The following is a 20,340-nucleotide window of genomic DNA, read 5'->3' on the forward strand; positions in this document are numbered from 1 at the left end:
CTCTTGTTTTGTAAATAAATTATTTTCATGACTCGAACTCGTGACCTTTTAATCACAAAAGAGCAACATTTACGTTATATTAATGCTTGCCCTCTTGCCTCTAACAGACGTTAGCCAAGTTTTTTCTTCATACCTTTTTCTTCCACAAAATGAGCATCTAGTTCTTCATAAGTCATTTGCAAACTGAATTACTCCGTCTCAGAGATTATTCAAATGGGAGTCCGAGTCGCTACCTCAACTCCACCACTAAACGTTGCCGCAGCTCCCAAAAACGGGGTTTCACTGCCCACTGCAGCATGCATCTGATCCCATCTCAATTGATTTCGTTTCAGAGTCGCGCCCGAATCCACCTACAATTACTATCAAATTATTTCCTCTAAGTTTTTAGTAGTATTTTAGACCAAATGATGCATGGTTATATTATTTAATGCAAAGATTTTTCTTTTGGACTGTTAATTTTTTTTTAACAAACGATATTATCTACACTAAGGGGGAGGGAATAGGCTAAGTCTCACAATGGGCTAGCAATAATGTGATTCAAATTCGCCTTAGATGAGAATCAAATCTAAGACCTCTCACTTATAAGTGAAGAGGAATACCACTAGACGTAGTACTAAGTGGCTTTTTTAGAATGTTATTTGACTTAATACTATTATCTAGTTTGTTCAAATGATGCATTATTATATTATTTAACTCATATGACATAACACAAACTCATAAAAATTGTCTAAACTAATGTTAAAATTACTATTTTCAAATTAAAACAAGTACCATTTATAATACACAAAAGTAATACGTTTTCTTCTTTTTCATTTTTTTGGATTGTTAGTTGACTTAATATTGTCATCTAGTTTTTTCTACGCGATGCATAGTTGTACTATTTAACTCAGTAACATGACACAAATTTAAGAAGTTCGTCCAAACGAAAGTTAAAATTACTGGTTTCAAATTAAATTAAGCACAGTTTCTAAAATCTAAAAATAAAAGTTTTTGTTTTTTATATTGTAATTCCTTAATATTATTATTTAGTTAGTTTGTGATTGAAGGGGTATATACTATATAGTCTATATACAAGGAGAGATGCCCTTTCTCATTAACCCATTTAATGTTTGGTTTTTGCTGAGAAGATGGGTAGGGAAAAAGCAAGACATGGAGATTAGGCATTCTCCAATCCTATTGGTTCTTTGAAATAGTGGTTACAGGCCTTACTTTTTCACTTTTCAATTTCTCTACTCCCTTATTATTAGGTTTTTTCTTAACTAACAATACCTATATTACGAGAGTAAGGAAGTTGGCCAAATTTTACAATGGTTAGCAATAATGATTTAAACTCATATTTGATGATAATTGAATCTAAAATCTCTCACTTACAAATGAAGATGAATACTACTAAATCATAATATTAAGTGACATATTTAATTATACACTTATATAATAAAAATGGCAAACACCGTAGTATACTACAAAATTAAATAAATTTTTACCCAAGTATATAGAAAATATTGAGCAAGAATAATAAATTCTGTGGACAAAAATTATCGAGACTGCATAGATAAATTGCGCAAGGCATATTGCTTATTTTAAATAAAAGACTTAGTTCGAGTGAGATGAAAAATTGATATGAAAAATTGCTTGAAAAATCAAAAGCTCATATGACAAATTAAAAAAACGTAAAGTTCATGTTACATTTCAAAAATTTCTGCTAAAAAAAGGGGGTAATTTATTTCCACCGATGATATTGATAGCTGAGGAGGACCACTTGCTTATTAAGAGTTGCAGGCCCAATGGGTCAATTTCGGTCTAGCCCTATTTGGCATGATCAGGCTCGCCTCATATTAAACCGGACCTGATTTCTTCCTTTTGAGTCGAAAGCTGGATTTTTATTTTCCCATTTTTGAATTTTGTTACTTTCTTTATGTGAATTTTTTTCTTTTCCCGTTAAGACCCTGTAAGATACCGTTTTCCAGATCTAGATATTAGCATGTCACGTTTTTGCATAACCGTTAATTCAACACGAAACTAAACGACGTGTGAACAAATCGATCGTTATCAAATCACTTGATAAAAATATGTTACCTAACGAGTTTACACACGACACGACCCGTTAAATAAAGAGTATAACAAGAAAATGAGAAACATGACCCGTTTGTTAGGCTTACTTGAAAGTGCTACAATAATAGCAACCCAAATTCGATTTCACCCAATTCTAAAAAGGCCAACTCTCAAGGCGCTAGTGTGGATTAGTTGAGCGTCATCATTTTATACGCAATATGGGCCGAAATGAGTTGGCCAGAGCTCAATGGGCCGCATTCCCATCGAGCCCGTTGTTTATGTGGTTATTGGCTCTATTCATTTGTCAACATCTTATTCCAAATATATTTTCCTGCTAAAATTCCATTTCCAATTAAAATGGAGATCAGAAAGCTTCCCCTTGAAAGCATGCAGTTGTCTGACTTGTGTTTCTAATAAAATGGAACATTATGCTTTGTCTAATAATTTCGGAATCAAACCTAAATTCTTTTTGTCTCAAATTCTTAATCGTCATAGAGAAACCAGAGAATGTGCTTAATTATACCTTTGCAAAATACAACACATCTTCTCGATTTAACAAAAAGAATCGAACTCTTGATCTAATCTAATCCGAATACTTTTTTGCCCAAAAAAAATACATTATTTTGGGTTCCTTTACTCTTTGATGACTAAAAAGTTTAAGGAAAATTGGTCACTCTCATAACCAACGTCAGCCTCCAACGCATATCCACGACTTTGAACCAAAATGACTTATAGGAAATATTGCATGTGACATTTGAGTCAAGACCCCTCTGCACTGCGTTGATGGCTACAAATGTACATCCCCCTTTGCAATTTTGCATAACAAAACAATCCCCACGATCCGCATTGAAATATTATACAGAAAATATTAATAATTAATAATAATAAAAGTAATCATATAATAATCCGTCCATGGTTTCGCAATACCAGGTTGAATGGAAGTTTTCAAGTCTCTGAATCATCGATCTTCTGACTTTGCATCCCAAGCAGTGATGTGGTCTTCTACCGTAATCAGACTATTGGTTTAATTTAATATGGTTTGAGCCAAAATCCCTAATGCGTTTTTATCATTTGATTGGTGCTGCTCCTCATAGTATAATATGCAGTGGAGGATTATCTACCCTCGTATTCACATCCCGTTTCATTATTTCCTCTCACATATTACTTTTTATTTTATTATCTCTATAAAAAAATCAATATAAGATGTTGACGTGACTTAACCATGATCGTTTAAATAGAAAGGTATGGAAGGGTAAAGATATTAAGAGGGTAGAAAATCCTCTTCCATAATATGCAATGATATGTTTGGCAAACTGTTCTAAAATTCCCGCTTAGAATCTAGATGGTTGATTACCATCCTAATTAATTTTTAAGCATTTGAAACCGTCCTCTTTAATCTCTAGGTGTTTGAAAATTAAGATAGGACATCTAGACATGCTTAATCACCCACCTAGTCTGTTGAGGCGCTCGCCTAGCACACCTAGAACCACATAAGCACCCACTTAGGTCACAACTCACTTAGAAATAAAATAGACAACTTTCATGTTGCATTTTATTTATTTTTTAATAAATTGTAAGAGACTTGACACCTAGAACCACATTAGCACCCACTTAGGTCATGACTCACTTAGAAATAAAATAGACAACTTTCATGTTGCATTTAAATTTTTTTTAATAAATTGTAAGAGACTTGTTGAATACATGGATGAACACTCATTGTATTATGGTTCTTCATGTTGTCAATATTTTCTAATCTGTTTATCATTCGATTTTTCAATCTAAGTATCACAATACAATTATGTATTTTTTTAATATAAACAAATACTTATTTATACGATATATAATAGTTTAATTAAATTCGTCTAGTTCGCCTAGGCCATGCCTATCCGCTTAGGCGCTAGGCCCCGGTCCATAGTCCGATTAGCGTCTACTGTCTTTTAGAACTTTGGGCAAACTAATAAGGGTTTGTTTGGATGTGCTTTTTAAATGACTGAAAGCGCTTTTAGAGAAAATGTTTTTGGATTCCAAAAACACTTGAATTGTTTTTTGCAAAAAGCACTAATTATGTACTTCTTTCATGAAGCATTTAAAATGTTTAGAAGATTTACTTGTATTTTTACTAAGGATTAGTTCTAAAAACATTTTCACCAAAAACGTTTTCAGTCATTTTAAAAGCACATCCAAATAAGCTCTAAGATGTTTGTCATAGTGATTTGAGAAAAACATGATTAATCAAAAAGCATAAAAGTTTGTGTGTGTTTGTAAACGGCAACTTATATATAACGAGTTTTTCGTCATTTGATGTTCTATTTTAGTAATGTAACTACAAACACTTATACATGACAATGCATTACTACATTGAAACCCCATGTGATGGTAAATATGTTAAAGATAGAAACCAAAGAATGAACTCACCCAACGAATTTTCACCCCTCCCTTCAAAAGAATGCAATTACGTCAGAGATTGAGAAGGGGAACAAAACTAAATCCAAGCCCTTAGAAAATTGGACCCAACAATTGCAAGGAAGCAAGAAGGAACATAGTTTCATAAAAATTGAGTAGTATTTAAATTTTCATTAGACCAACCAATTGAAAGTGGAATTTTATAATTTTGCAGTTGGCAACACCAACCAATTAGAATCATATTATCAGAATTTAGAATCGCAAATGATACAAATCCAGAAGATTGGTCACCTTATCAAATATTAGTGATCAAATATATATACGAGCATCGCACAACTTTTACTTTATTAGTTTGACGCTTTCGGTCACATGATCAATTATTCAATAATTATTATGCATAAAATTTGAATTTACGATTACTTTCTACAAAAAAAAAATAGAGATAGAACGTTTATTAGTTGCATCAATTATTTTCGACCATTAGACTTTATCTGCGACCCTTTCAAGTGACTCAAATCGTTGGGATTAAAATTTGACGATCAGATGTGTATCGACATAGAATGCATGCATTTGAAACTCAAGAAATATCATACCCATAATTACTTATTATGATACGAGGAGAATGTGTTGATGGTCGGTAAGAAAGATATTCACGTGCGTGTTTTCAAACACAAAACTGTCACGCAATCAATACGATACAAACATATATTTCCAATTGCGTGCAAATTTCTCCCAACGTATATCAAAACGGACCACGATTTAACGTTTTTATTTTCTTCCGATTTCTCTTAATTAAGAAAGGATGCCCTAACAATTCACACCCCTTTCACTTTCTTCCCCTTTTTCTTGTTCCTTAATTTTCAGGTAACATTTGGGTCCGTGGCCGTCGCCATCAAAATCTAAACAAATCTAGGCCAGCTACGAGATGTTGACGCCACGAGGCCAGCAACACATGCCAAACGCTACGTGTCGGAGTCCCATTGAGCAGGACAATGTGAGTGTTTTTGTGCGAGAGTGCTTTCACTTGTTGTCGAGGAATAAAAATCGGGTGGTGGAGCCCCCAAGATCTGCGCACTCGGCCACCTCAAAGGCTGAAAGGGAGGCCTACGTTTATACAGCCGCGGCCACCCAGATGGCGGAAAGGGAGCTCACTGTTATCCGCACACGGCGGCGGGGAGAGAGAGAATCGTAGATGGGGTCCCGAAACAACTCATTAGTCTTATCGTCATTGCAGCGGACTCAAATGTTCCTTCCATCAATTTTACTAGCACATCCGAATGAAAGACCAATCTCGTTCGAGATTTAACACCTCGGAAACAATTATAGAATTTCGTTAGCTTAACGGATTACGTTTGTTTCAATTTGTTAAGAAAATGATACATGTAAAAGACTTGTATGCCAGGTCCACGCGGGGTAACAACACATGGCTTCCCTGTTTGTATACAACATACTTAAGACTTGTTCTTCAATTATGGTAAGAAAACAAAAATGCAATGTCAATAATTGGGAAAATTGAGAAAATGTTAAGATCTTTCCGACGCACGGAGGGGCCAAATGTTCGATGTCAAGCGCAACACTTCCTTCCTATGTTACGAGGGAGAAATTCCAATCTAGTATCGTAATGCAATTAATTAATTTTTCTTCAAGTACATAAATACCAAATCATGATCCCCAATACACTGAAAAATATCGTCACAATGAATAATCTTGACGTTTAACATCGAACATCTGAATCTCAATTAACAAGCCTTGGTTTCCTTGTTTAATGAAACCATTCATACCCAAGTTCAATAAAAACACATATAAGCAAAACTCATTGCATTTGAGCATTTGAGAAACAACAAAACATTAAAAGGTAAAAGAAGAAAATATTATACATTTACATTCTCTATTTAGTTCGTATAATAACACACTTCCGCAACCTTCTGCGGTCATGTGAATATTGCAAAACCTTCTAAATAAAATAATATAAAAAAAAAAACTCCAAACCATACCTACAAAGAAAATTTAAATTTTCTTTTCCTTAAACTAGTTAATTAAAAGAAAATTAAGAGCAGCCCTACAAACGAAAGCTAGTCTTGTAATTTCCCACTCATACGGTGGCTACATTAGTAATTATATCGTCAGACCGAAATGAAACCACCTCGTATTTAGGATTTAGGATTTAGGATTTAGGACCTCCCCGGTCTTCTCAAATCCACGACAACGACGCTGATATTGTCGCCGCTGTGCCTAGCCAAGGCCAATTTCGTCAACAAAATGGATGCGTCCGAGCACGCCTTGTCTGACCTCGTCGCCGCGTCACAGCAGGACGACGCCGACCGTGAAGCCGCCGCCTTCTGCGCGAGCAAGCACATGCTGGCGACGCGGCAGGCGGTTTCGTTCGATACCACGTCCCAGAGGCCGTCGCTGGCAAGGATAAGACACTCGTCCTCCGCCGTACGATCCGTGACCGTCACCTCCGGCTCCGATGTCACGTACGGCTTCAGGTAGTTGTCGCCGATGGCCCTCGACATGGCGAGAACTCCGAGGACCCTCGCGCCATCCCAGTAGATCACGCGCCCGCCCGCTGCTTCGATCCGAACGAGCTCGTCGGGTCGATCTGGCTGCAAAATACAATTAAAATAATCGCACGTTAGCTAACGTGTTTCTACGCGCAATCATTGAACGTTTCAAATTACTTCACGCGCCAAAAAAAATTAATTCTGTTCATTGAATTTGTATGAGATTTAGATCTCCATAAATTTTAATTTTCTTCCGCGGTTTATGTTTATTTCTCGGGAAAAAGCGAGAAGCTGAAGGCTCACCTTATGATCGGAGGAAAGAGGGACCGCAGCGCCGCTTCGGCAAAGCACAGCGCGGGAATCACCGCAATTGGAGACAACGATCTTCTCCTGGGTGACAACGGCCACGACGGCCGTAGATCCAACGGCATCGCACTGCGGAGTCTGGAGCTCGCACCGGCAGTTCGGCCTCTCCGCCTCGTGATTCCCTTGCTGGACCTCCTCGTTCATCTTCAAGAAGCTTCGCTCCAAGGCGTCCTTCCACTGTACCGATTCTCCTTCGGTTTCGAGCTCTTGCTTTACGATCTCGTGCAATTGATCCTTACACTTCAAGGCCACCTATAGGGAAGAAAATAAATTAAGATTATACTCCGAATAATTAAATCCAAAGCGAATCGGTTAAGTAAACAACGAAAATTAATTAGGATAATTGAGTAGGATTGGTGGATTTACATGAGAGCAGCCATGGCCGTCGAAAACCCCGTAGAAGTGAGTTCCGTTAGATTCCGGATTCTCCTTTTGCAAAAAACAAGGGTGAATCGAAACGGCGTCTTCCATATCTCGTCTTCTCCCACACACCGAAGTCATACCGAACCGGGGACTGTCGTGAACCGGCATCTGAACCGCTGCGTTTTCCAAATGGACAGACTTAGACACATCTCCGCGTGTAGTCTTTGCACCAACATGACCTTCCATAAAACGCACCGTTGCGTTAGGCTGCGACTCTTCGAGTCCGTCTTTGGAGACTTCGGCAGCTTTCTGTGGTACAGACGATAATGACCGGTACAGATCGACCTTCTGCCGCTTCCGCCCGTTATCCGCCGTCGGTTGCACGGCCATTTCCGCTATGTACTTAAGCGGCAACATGTCCAATCTCCTTCGCCGCGAACTCCTCGGTCTCGCGTCCATGGTCGTCGTCGTCGACGCCTCGCTTTCTCCAACAACACCGCAGCAAATTCCAGCCATCGCGAATCAAAATCAAGCCGAACAAAACCAAAATCGATCCAGAACAACGCCTCAGAGGATGCTTGGAGTTCTCCAAACGTAAATGGAGAGAGAAGAGTTCAGAGTTGATGGTTTGAGAGAGAATGGATTTCAATAAAATGAGTTCGGAGGGGAGCTTTTTCTAAACGAGAGAGGAGGGCGCCACCTCATCAACCCGCAACAATTTCACCTAGGGGCCACCACGCCTAATCACGGGCAGCTTGCCCATCACTATCTCGGGCAGGTTCGGACACTGTCCAGTTGGAATGACGTCGAACTACTGAACACTAGAGAGCCCATCTACCGTCCATCTCATCTCCACCATCCCTCGATTTGGACACGTGCTCTGGCCTTTTCCATATTATACGTGGCCTACTTTTGTGGTGACACGGTAGGTATAAGCGGTGTCCTTTTTTTTTGACACGCATGTGGTCCTTGGACGACCGACCCCTTTTTTTTTTTTTTTTTTTTTTTTAATTTAAATATTTGTTTCTTATCGTTTAGTATTATAATCTGATTGTATTTTTCGTTATTTGTAAGTAAAATGTTTTAAATTTAATTTTAGAAAAAAAAATTAAATCAAATTATTATTAATTCATTGTGAATTGCTGAAAAAATTTAAATATTGTTTGTTTTAACAAAAATGAAAAAAAATAAAAATATATGTTCTTTAGTTGCCATTTAGTACTTGTTTGTTTCAAAAAATAAAAAACATAAAAAAGTATGTTCTTTTTGTACAATAGCATTACAGTCTACAGTTGGAAAAGAGAAAATTCTTTATTTTAATGGCTGCTTCTATATGCCACCACGTGGCGGCCTTGGGAGAATACGACATTCGCGTGTTTGGTTTTCTATCCCACACGCGAGTAACACCAACAGCTAAGCTTTGGTTAAAAGATTTTTCTATTTATTAATTTATAAAAATATAATTTATTTATTATTTTTTTTTTTTTTTACAAAGGTGAATATATTACCAACAAAAATAAAACAAGCATTACATTAAGGTACAATACCAAATAAGCACAACAAGAAAATTGACTATAAAACACAAAAGAGCCCAAAATCAACTTTACTCGGGACACATAAAACACCAAACAGCGAAATCATAGGGAAGCTACAATCTCTATAATTTCTGCCTTCGTTACAAATGATAATTTTACGACAAATCACAAAAAAACACAAACGATAATTGATCGAACTTGTTGTAATCACGTTGCATAAATCATACACTTTATGTTCTGTTTTCTATTTCATGCTAGAAGTTTATTTGTGAAAACCCTTATCAAGATTAACCTTCCCAATAATGGGATGTCTACGCAATTTTTGTGAAAAGAGTCTATAAAAAGAATTGAAATGTAGTATTATTCTATGATATATACATTTACCGTCTATGTTTGAGAGTGTTAAAGTGGTGACACCTCATGTTTTGGCATAATATTTTATAATATTTGATGAAAATTAACGTTAAATTGTTAGGTGTTAGAGAGTTCATAAAAAAATTCACTTTGAGGGAGGCTTTTTGGAGCTTCTCCAAAGGAGATGTCAAAACACATCAACTGTAATAGTAAAAAAAAAAAAAAACAACATTAATGTTTTCCAACCGAAATACTAATATGTATCATGATGTGGAATGGTAGCAAAGATAATTTCATTAGCTTCAAATAATTTTTAATTAACTATTAAATGTTTTGTTATTTTAAAGCATTCCTTTTTCATTTCCTTTCGTTATGAATGCAATGCATAAATATTTTTATTTGTTTTACTTCGTTTCCTGTCAAATTTAAATTACATGTTTTAGAATTTGATATCTTATTTGCTTGTATTTTCATGAGTTTACGTACTGGTTTGATAAACACTTAAAAATGCTGAACTTAAAAAAGTATTTGATAAACACTTAAAAATAACTTATTTTCACAGTTTTTTGTGAAAAAAAAGTTAAAAACGTGAAGCAGCAAAAATGAGCTTATTTTTACAGTATAGCAGAAACAATTTTTTTTTTAAAACACAACATTATTAAACCAGCCCTACGAACGAAAGACCAAACAGCTTTTTGGGAATTTCATTTACATGCGTTTATAGAGAGAATAAAAAAATGGAAGTGCCCGTATAAAAAAGGCAAGGATAGCATGATAGCATTGGCATTCATGGAAAGTGGAACAACCGGTGAACACCCGCCACGTAAAGGGTATGGGCTGTCAAGCAACAAGTCCCCGGTCCCCACATGTGGTGACCTACCAGTGGTATGAAGTGCCACGTCAATGCTCATAAAAGGTCAGTCGCTGTCCCTAACTGACGCAGACTCGACTCAACCTCAACGTCCTCCTCTGACCACGGTTCACTTCACCCATCTTGGTCGCTGCTTCCTCTTAAATCCTTATTTTTTTAATTATTATTATTTTTTTAAGAAACACGATAGTGATTTTTCAATAATTCAATCAAACGTACAATTCTCAGCAAGGACAACCTAAATTAAATCCGAAAGAGTTTCAAACTAACAAAAATTAAAATCTGAAGCTAAAGATAGATTGATTATTCGGTGTGCCGCAACATTGACGGATCAACGGATGTGGCAGACCTTGGAAGAATCAAAGCCTCTCAAACTAACTTGAATATCTTCAATCAACTAATCAGTCGGCGAGGGATAAGTTTTGAACATATAAGACCATTCTTTTTGAGAGTTCAATAAATTTAAATTTAAATTTGAAGGCTTATATTTTGCTTTAATTTTTATTTTAAATTCTTTTATTCAGCATGTCTCGTTTGAACTATTATTTATCTTTTGATTGTTATAATAAATATTTTTAAAACAAAAATAATCATAAAAATACGGAAAAACATTTATTAATCATTCAAAATAGAATAAAAAGAAATTAACGTTGTTACTTAATACTACATCAATTTAGGAGTATTTCTTTTTACTTGTAACGTGTAAGTGTAAAATTTTATGTTTGATTCTTGTCATAGGCAATTCTGAATCACATTATTTCTTGTTCATTGTAATACTTAGCCTACTGCTCCATGAAAGATAGTTAGGTTGGAATGGTTCGTGCAATATTTTAAGCTAAAATGGTGTTCGAGATAAGTATAACTATTTGAAATCGATAAAACTGATATTTACTTCGTAAATACTTTTTTGGGAAATTACTAAAATGATTGATGTGGACAAAGTTAAGGGAAGAGGATCCTCTCTGGATCCACTTTGTGGAGATCCTAGGGATCCTCACATCCTAGCCGTTCATCTGATATCATGCGATCAGTTTTCGTCAGATGCTATTTGTGTTTAGTTTTAAATATAAAAAATAAATGATTTCTGATCACATGATGTACGATAAATGACTAAGATGTAAGGATCCCTAAAATCTCTACAATTTGAATCTGAATAGAATCCAAATCTAAAATTAAAAACTACTTATATAAAATTTTAAATCTTATACATCAAAGTAAAGAGTCATGCTAATTCAATTTTGACTAAAAAAATATCTTTACTAATAACTCTTTATTCAGCAATCGGACAAAGAGCAAAATATATATATATATCCCCACAGAAAACCCAACATGCATCCAGAAGGCAACACGTATTGGAAATTGGTAATTCCCAACACACACACGACATTGCAGAAGGTGGAAGGAAGAGAACAGAAGGCATCGAAAAGCTTCGATGGTTTCTGAGACGTGGAGGCTTGCGTTGCAGCTTCAACGTTGAACCGTTGATCTCGGTTGACACGTACAAACCCGCAGATCCAGCCCCCCACGTCACTGCTTCTGGTTTGAAATTCAGATGGGGAACATGGAAAAGATGCGCTGCTTTCCTGGTAAGGTAGGTTTCCTTTCACCAGAAAATATCTCGCGACGTCGTCATCTTTCTCTACAGTTGTCTGTGCAGACCCTAAGATATTTTCGTTTTCCATGTGGTGCCATTATTACTACCCTTTATTTTCTCAACATTTTCTCACCAAACAAACAGATCATAGGGGCCAATTTCAATGCTAGAGTGTTCATAGATAGGAAGGTAAACACGAGATGGATAGTTCGTTTTAAGTTAGGTCATGTTCAAGCTAATAGGATTCTCTTTGTGAGGATCTTGAGGATTATTTAATCATGTTTGTTTGTCGTACATCGTGTAGTCATAAATTATTTAAAATTGAACACAAACAATATTTAACGAAAACTGACCACACAATGGACAATGAACGAAATCCTCACAAAAAAGGATTCTCATTCACGTTCACGACGATAGAGAAATTTTCATTAATAAAACAGAGTGTACATGATACATAGATTTAAGCATAATAGAATTCTAATAATGACTTACGTACAATAATGCCCTTAGAGATTAATTGTATAATCTGTTTTATAGATGAGGAGATTTTCCAGCTTGTGTACATGATGGATGTGGGACCTCTAAGTGCTTTATTAACATTTGTCATTTGTTGATTGGTCTCTTGATAATGCGGGACTTTATTCTGGTGTTAACCTATATTATGTGGTGATTAATTTCTTGATTAGAGGGGAACTCAAGGACTTCAGCAGGGTGGCTTAGAGTGAACGCCGCAATAGTTGCTGAAGGTATGAAGTTGGAGTACTCGGTGGTTTCGAAATTGATGAGTATCGTACAAACACTAAGGTCCGAAGAAATTATAAGCTACTTTAACTTGTAGATCGAACGCAAGAAAGCGCCAGACAAAGGGTGCAAGAAAAACGTGACACAACAGATAACTCAAATTGAAGGACGTTCGCATTTCACTAGAGCATTTGAAGGATTATATAACTCGCTAGATTCGTTTTAAACCAAATGCAAGAAGGGTCATATTTAAATTTTGTCAGCGTAGAAAGAAACAAATGGACAGCTTTGAAAGTGTTAATATCTTGTCATTTTAGAAGGTCTAGGTTTTGCTAATCACAAATATACTAGCAGAGTGTTGTTATTTACATTTCATCATAATCATTATGCACTCCTTGTTAATAATGAAATTAGAAAAGAAAAAAAAAAGAAGAAGTGCATGATGCTTATTTTAAACAAATTTTAACGAAAAACTTCCAGTATTGTTCACTTTAATGAAAAACCACATTTTTACACTAAAAAATCAATCATTGTACTATTCACTTTACCGTTTATTTTATCATATCGATAAAACTCAAAGTTTTCAAGCCATTTTCATTAATTTTCCTTTATTTTAAAGTGTATCCTCAAAATTGCACCAATTTTATTCCAATGTTTGTCCATAATTATAAATTGTTTTTCCCAGGGATGTCACTACAACAGTACGAGTGAGCGGTACAAATCCGTTCATCTAAAAAATGTGCAAAACCAAAGGAAGCATGGTAAGAATGTGAGAGACAAGCGGATCAAAATGGCCGCCTAGTAGGGTTGAAACTGTTTACAGTCATTCCTCCATCAACAGAAATAACCTGCCCGGTGATGTATGATGCGGCCGGCAGGCAAAGGAACGCCACCAGAGATGACACCTCCTCCGGCTCTGCAACGCGCTCAAGCGGAGTTCGCGACGTTATCTCTTCCAAAAACTCCTTGTTATCCAGCAACTGAAACCACGAAACTTTGTTAAACCCTAAATTTGAAAACTTAAAACAAAAGCCAACTCATGATACATTCCAATTGCACAGCAGATCCAATCTTTTACATAAGCATAAAATGTACTCAGTCAACCTCAATGCAATGACTAAAGTTCTCTTTCTTCAGTTACATTCCAGAAAATCGAATCTTGGACGTGTCCTAATCCTAACTCATTCGCCCGACCCGTTCTTATCGTGCAATATCTAATATATCACAGTAAGAGATTCGTAATGTTGGATGTGTACTAAACTTGAGAATAAAAACCTTAGCTTGATCCAGTGAAATGATCATTCGTTTTCACTTGTATGGTGGGACACAAAACTAATTAAGGTTTCAGTACTTGATTCCTGCGAATATGAGGTGTAAAAGGTAAAGGCAAACAAGATGACGATGCTTCAGTATGATGATAAAAGACCACCAGGAATGCAACACAACCATTGAGAGGAGAATCCATGGTGTTAAAAATACTCATTCCCTTGCAAAGTAAACGCATACGTATGAAAAGGAAAAGCGTTATTCTCCGTGAGACAAGGAAATTGCGAGTCAGTTTTAAGGATATGCCGTAAAAACTATTCTCAAACAAGTTGAGCATACAGGAAGATTAAAAGATGCTGTCGAAAGAAATACTATAATATCAATCAACATCAATGACTGCTTAAAGGCGTTACATGGTTACGAACAAAGGTTTTTGCATTCATACCCTAAAGATTTGTTTACTTCGTAATCACGCGTATAATGCAGACTAGTATTTCTGAATTAGTAGTATCCAGGGGACCTGGCGTATCCGTGATTAACTACAAATTCATCAGTCAGACCAAAAAGACTCGATTCATCAGAAGTTTAAAACCTTTGGCACATGCCTGCATAAATCCCTCAGAAACTTGTCCCACTAAATTTAGTACTTATCAAATATCATTTGCTAGAAAAGCATGGTAGGTTTTGAAAGAGAGGGGTGAGTGGGATATGGGTTGAAGCCCCACAGAAGGGTCTACAAAATCATTCCTTTATACATCCTGAGATATTGTTCAAAGTCTTATACGTTGAATTGAAACCTCATACATTCTATCTGATAATCACTTGCCACTATTCTAAGTTGAACATCACGTACATGCACGTCGATATCTCTTGTATCTATATTTTCAGAAAACATTTGGACATTATCCATTATATATGAACATTTGTAACCATGGAACTCATACAACTCCCTATCCTAATACATAATAACCCGAGAAAATAGAACTAACTTACTCTCAATCAATGTAATTTGCATTATAGGGTGAAAAAATAAGTCTAAGGATTCCCAGTGCATTTCAAGGTGAACAGACATGGTATGAAAATGGTAATACTTCTTTAAAGCGCATACACGAAAAGTTGTAATAAATAAATATTGGATTATATGTCTAGCACCTAAATGGCCATAGCAAGGAAAGAGAATTACATGTTCCACAAGTGAGGTTCTAGTGTACCAAGGGCAGACAGCATTGCTCCTGATATTGTCTTTCGCCCACTCACAAGCCAGATTTTTCGTAAGCTGATTGATTGCAGCTGAAAATAGAAAATTGGTGACAAACCAACAAGACTTAGCTTTCTCCTTCGCTCCCAATCGAATATAATCCATAATATGCGGCAAAGAAAGACACCAAAACAGAGCAATGACTCACCTTTACTTGCTCCATAAATGGACCCGGAAGCTATACTGGCCACCCCGGCAACAGAGGATATAAACACAATGCTTCCTCGCCCAGATGATTTCAAAAGAGGATGTGCCAGTTGGGAAAGATGGTACGTAGATTCTAAGTTGGTAGCCATGAGTAATGAATATTCTTCAGAAGCGTACTCAGTGGTTGGCTTCCTGATGTTAGTCCCAACATTGTTTACCTAAATCCGATAACAAAATTCAAAGAAATTCTACAAAAAGACGCCTATTTAATTCGAGACTGGAATCGAAGTCACAACCACAACCCATTTCTACTCATCCTATGAAACATCAAAAAGTTTTAATTTCTTCTTTGGGGCATTTATACAAACAGCTAGAGAGCAAAACACACAGACACAGGGTGAAAGGGAAGCTTACAAGTATGTTGAGCTTGCCATTGAAAGTGGAAGCGACTTGGTCCATGAGCTTTTCTCTCTCGGTTGTAGAAGAAGTGTCGCAGACTGACCCAGTGACTGAAAAGCCCTTAGCCTTCCATTGCTCCAAGCACTTGGAGAGTTCTGCTTCGTTTCGAGAACAGGTGTGCACCGCCGCGCCGAACCCAGCTAGCTCCTCCACCACGGCGTACCTGAATTCAAACAGGACCGAAAAATAAAATCCCAAACAATTAATTTCAACGAAAAATTCAGTTTTTATTAATGTTCTTTGAGATATTAAGAAACCCATGAGACCAATTGAAGAACTTTGTAAGATAAAGTGTGCGTGAAAGAGAGAGAGACCCAATTCCACGAGTTCCGCCGGTGACGAGGGCAGCCCCGCCGTGGAGAGACCATCTGGCGTTTGGGTAATTGCTCTCTGCCTTGGCCATTTTCGCGGTTTGCAAGCAAACTTCAGTGAACTGTAAACTGATCGCAAGTTGCCAAAGAGGCCAAGCAACTCCTCCAATATACAGAAGAGACGTACCAAACTAACGTTTCTATTGGCCTCTTTTTTTTTTTTTTTTCGAGAAAATTTACTGTTAATAAATTTAGCATTTAAATTTAGGGATGGGCTCAGAAAACCGAATACCGAACCAGTTGAAAAGGGAATTAATGCTAATAAAATCAAATCCAATTGAAACTATCGGTTCGGTTTCAATTTTGTTGGTTCAAAAATCAAATTGAACCGAATCGAATTGAATGACATATAAATTAATATTTTATTTATTTATTTATTTATGTTAAGTATTTGTTTTTCAAGCTCAATTTCAAATCAACTATTAGTCTAATTTCAATCCAAAGATAAATTTAACTGTGGGCCCAAATATGTAGAAAGCTTTACCCTAGATTTTATTTTTCTCTTCATTTTCTCTCCAATTTATAAGTTAAAAAGAAAAAATTGAAAAAAGAAAAAGAAAAAAGAAACCAAAAAAGTCGAACCAAACAGTAAATTGAGTTTGGTTTTCAGCAAAAAATAAAAACCAAACCGAATAAAACCGCACCCACCCCTATTTAAATGTTCTATTTTGTGCCACTTTTTCTTTTTAAGTAGTTATAAACATTTCCCATACACGAAGTGCGGGTGTTCGATTTCCCTATCTTCCAATCTTTGTACTATTCTGGCCAGCCCAGTACACAATTCAAGTTGGCCCAAACAAAATTTTCCTTCACTAACTGCCGTTGGTTCAGATGCCTTCATACAGAGGCCCTTTTTGCATGCTTGTTAATTTACGTGCAAAAGCTAAAATGCTACAAAGCTTTGTGGTCTAATGGTATCATTTTTTACTTGTAAGTTAGATGATTTATGTTTGATTCTCGCCAAAGACGAATTTGAATTACATTATTGCTAGCTCATTGTGAGGGTAAACCCACCTCATCCACCTTAAAGTAGATAATATTGTTTGTTTGTTTAAAAATAAATAAATAAATAAAAATTAACCATCCAAACACTAATGCATTCCAATAAAGAAGCTCATTTTAAACGCTTTTTTTTTTAAATGCAAAAGCGAAAATACTACAATACTTTGGTGCATAAGCTGCACCAATATATTGGACGGATGGGTATTGCATGATTAGGGTTGAACAGTCTCAGTTTAATCATTGTGAGACTAAGCTCACCCCATCATCCTTAAAGTAGATAATATTGTTTGTTAAAAAAAATAAAAAAAAATAAAAATTAACTGTCCAAACACTAATGCATTCCAATAAAGAAGCTCATTTTACACGCTTTTTTTTTTTTAAATGCATAAGCGAAAATACTACAATACTTTGGTGCATAAGCTTCACCAATTTATTGGACGGATAGGTATTGCATGATTAGGGTTTGAACAGTCTCAGTTTAATCATTCAAATACGGATACGCATCGCATACTCCCAAAACCAAGTAACCCACCAAAAGCAACAAGCCATTTATGAAGATAACCATCCAATTCGTCAAAAGCTCACTTAAAGCTGAGGAGTACTACAATATCTCCTCATTCCCTTGTAAAAATTTCCTCTTCAGTGAAAGAAACAAACAGAGAGAGAGAGAGAGAGACAGTTCATATCCATGTGCTTTTCTGGCTCTACAACTGCACCTTAAATTAACCTCACTCTCAATAGCATTTGCAGACCTCGATAACTGGTAAAAAGTAGAACCAGACCAACGAAACTACTTGAACTGCCGGACCAGACACTGCCCCAAATAATAGCGTTACCTTTTCAAACCCTCCTTCCCTCCCTCCATCCTCCATACTCCCTCCTTACACAGAAACAGGTTCCTCATCCAAACCAAAGGAAAACTCCATATCTATTTACCCTTTTTACCCACCTCCAAATTCCTGCTCATGTAAATGTTCATGTGTGTGTGATGAAAGCATGCACATATATGTAAAAGTAAAAAGTCTTTCTCATTTTTCACACGTCCATCACCCAAAAGTGGTAAAAAGAATTGTTGGGGTAACATAAATTCCCTCCAGAGAGAAGAGATCATCTGAAAGTGCATTAAGTCAAAAGCGATGTTTCATCATCGTTTTACCTTATAAAGAAAACGTTGGAAAAAACACACATTAAACCTTAGAAGGAATCTCCGTGTATTCTGCAGGAAGAGACCATTGTATATATATATATATTCTAGGGTTGCTGCACTACTATAACCAGATAGGGGTCTCGTCTATATAGGGTTTTGAAATTTTGACATTAATTTTGAGAACTTATTAGGAGAAGACTTTTATGGCACAATTACACTGCCATTGTAACGTTTTGTGCTAATGATATACAGTGTCATGTAAGGAGCAGATGGAAATAGAGACCATGGTGGTCCCAGGACGAGCGAGTCCGGAAAATATACATGTGAAGTCTTTCGAAACCCTCCGAATGGTTGGTACGAGCTCCTTTTGTGCCTATTAAATGTTTGATGTAATGTATTGCATCGACAATACTCAACAAATTCTCCCTACATCATTCATCAGATTGTTTCAGCATATGCCGATATCTGTTGACATGTGCACAACAAGCCCATCAAGTGATAAACTGATTTTTGTTTTGCACATTTCGCGCTCTGTTCCTATCTAAAAAACTTGTATTTAACACGGGATCCCTCAATGTTCAAATCATGGATCCACCACTGGTCATGTATAAGGTTTTTTTTTTTATAGTAGTGTAACCGTGTCATGAAAGTTGCTCTCCATTCTTAGGTTTTTTTTTTTTTTTTTTTTTTTTTTTCCCTTTCTATCTTGGTTTGGTGATCGGTCGTTGAGGGTTTCAACATGTAGCTAGAATGGTTCCAAAAGTAAAAACAAAGGATTATTTGTTTCTCTCTGTGCCCGGATTAATTAATGGTTGCTCTTAATTTGTGGATTACATTATTTAATCGAATTTGATTCCCCTCGGTTGGTGGACTATTTGGAGGATTAGAGAGAATGACGTAGCATAGAATTACATAAGAGATCAACAGATCCATATTCCATAGAAGTGCTTCTTAAATCTTAGAATTTAAGAAGGGATTTGATTTGATTTCACGTTGATTATATACTATAATTATTATTAATTAATCTTAATTCTTTCAGTACTTTGGGATATTGTAGCTGAAATGACTTTTGATGTCAGTTACTAGTCAGTCCTTTCAACAATTTACAACTTCACAGATACAGTTAAGTTCCCTAGTTTCTACCTCTCTTTGGCAGAAAGGTAAGAAACAAATGAATAAACATAAAAACAAGCACAAAGAAACCTCCTCTCTCTCTCTCATGATTCAATTAGTCTGAGAACTGGCATTCAACTAATGGTAACTACTGTGTATTTGTTTGAATTTCTGCTTACAACCTGAACAGGTACCTAGTAGATCTGAAAAAATTGATGGGAGTTTTATATGTCCTTGGACCTCCATCTATATAGCTATCTATCAGGTGGAATGGAATATATATCCCACCTCTCATAAACCCTAATGCAACACTACTTAATCATCATATCTTCCCAGCCACATCAAAAGATAAAATTTTAACTTCTACCGTAGCTTTTTCAGTATGCTCTCTGCCATTTAACTTCCAGTTTCAAGCATAACATGTTATCGTCACATCAATATATAGCAATATATAGTAACTAATATGCTGAAAACCCTCCATGGATCAGAACTGGAAAATGACTATTTGATTGACAAGGCAGATAATTAAGAAAATAAAGTGCAATCAATTAATCTTGAATTCAATATGTGCACATAAAACCTCAATCTGGCATGTTTTCTTACCCTTTGAATCTTCAATTACGGGTTCCAAGAAACAGATGGAAAAAGATGAAGGGAAAAAAAGAAATTGAAAGTGATTAGTTTCTTCTAATTCTCTCCTAAAAATTAATAAAAAGCATTGCAACAATTAATTAATATGATCAAGATGATTAGCTAGCCAATAATACAACTGCATGCCGATTGGCCAGGCCAAC

The 20,340-nt window shown here is 36.1% G+C and overlaps 2 protein-coding genes across 2 annotated transcripts; both read right to left on the bottom strand.

Moving 5' to 3' along the window:
• Positions 1-6,190: 6,190 nt before the first annotated feature.
• On the bottom strand, positions 6,191-8,343 carry LOC137719680 (protein phosphatase 2C 37-like). The gene is made up of 3 exons (XM_068458724.1): positions 7,692-8,343; positions 7,263-7,577; positions 6,191-7,061 (listed from the first exon to the last, which is right to left on the bottom strand). The coding sequence occupies exons 1-3, from the start codon at positions 8,202-8,204 to the stop codon at positions 6,627-6,629; spliced, it is 1,263 nt and encodes a 420-aa protein (XP_068314825.1). The 5' UTR covers positions 8,205-8,343; the 3' UTR covers positions 6,191-6,626.
• A 5,063-nt stretch (positions 8,344-13,406) lies between these two features.
• Positions 13,407-16,386, bottom strand: LOC137720189 (tropinone reductase homolog At5g06060-like). Its single transcript, XM_068459207.1, has 5 exons — positions 16,228-16,386; positions 15,869-16,076; positions 15,456-15,672; positions 15,233-15,339; positions 13,407-13,763 (listed from the first exon to the last, which is right to left on the bottom strand). The coding sequence occupies exons 1-5, from the start codon at positions 16,314-16,316 to the stop codon at positions 13,569-13,571; spliced, it is 816 nt and encodes a 271-aa protein (XP_068315308.1). The 5' UTR covers positions 16,317-16,386; the 3' UTR covers positions 13,407-13,568.
• Between the last annotated feature and the right edge of the window lie 3,954 nt (positions 16,387-20,340).

This window comes from Pyrus communis, chromosome 16 (genome assembly GCF_963583255.1).
Source record: "Pyrus communis chromosome 16, drPyrComm1.1, whole genome shotgun sequence".
NCBI classification, from domain to species: domain Eukaryota; kingdom Viridiplantae; phylum Streptophyta; class Magnoliopsida; order Rosales; family Rosaceae; genus Pyrus; species Pyrus communis.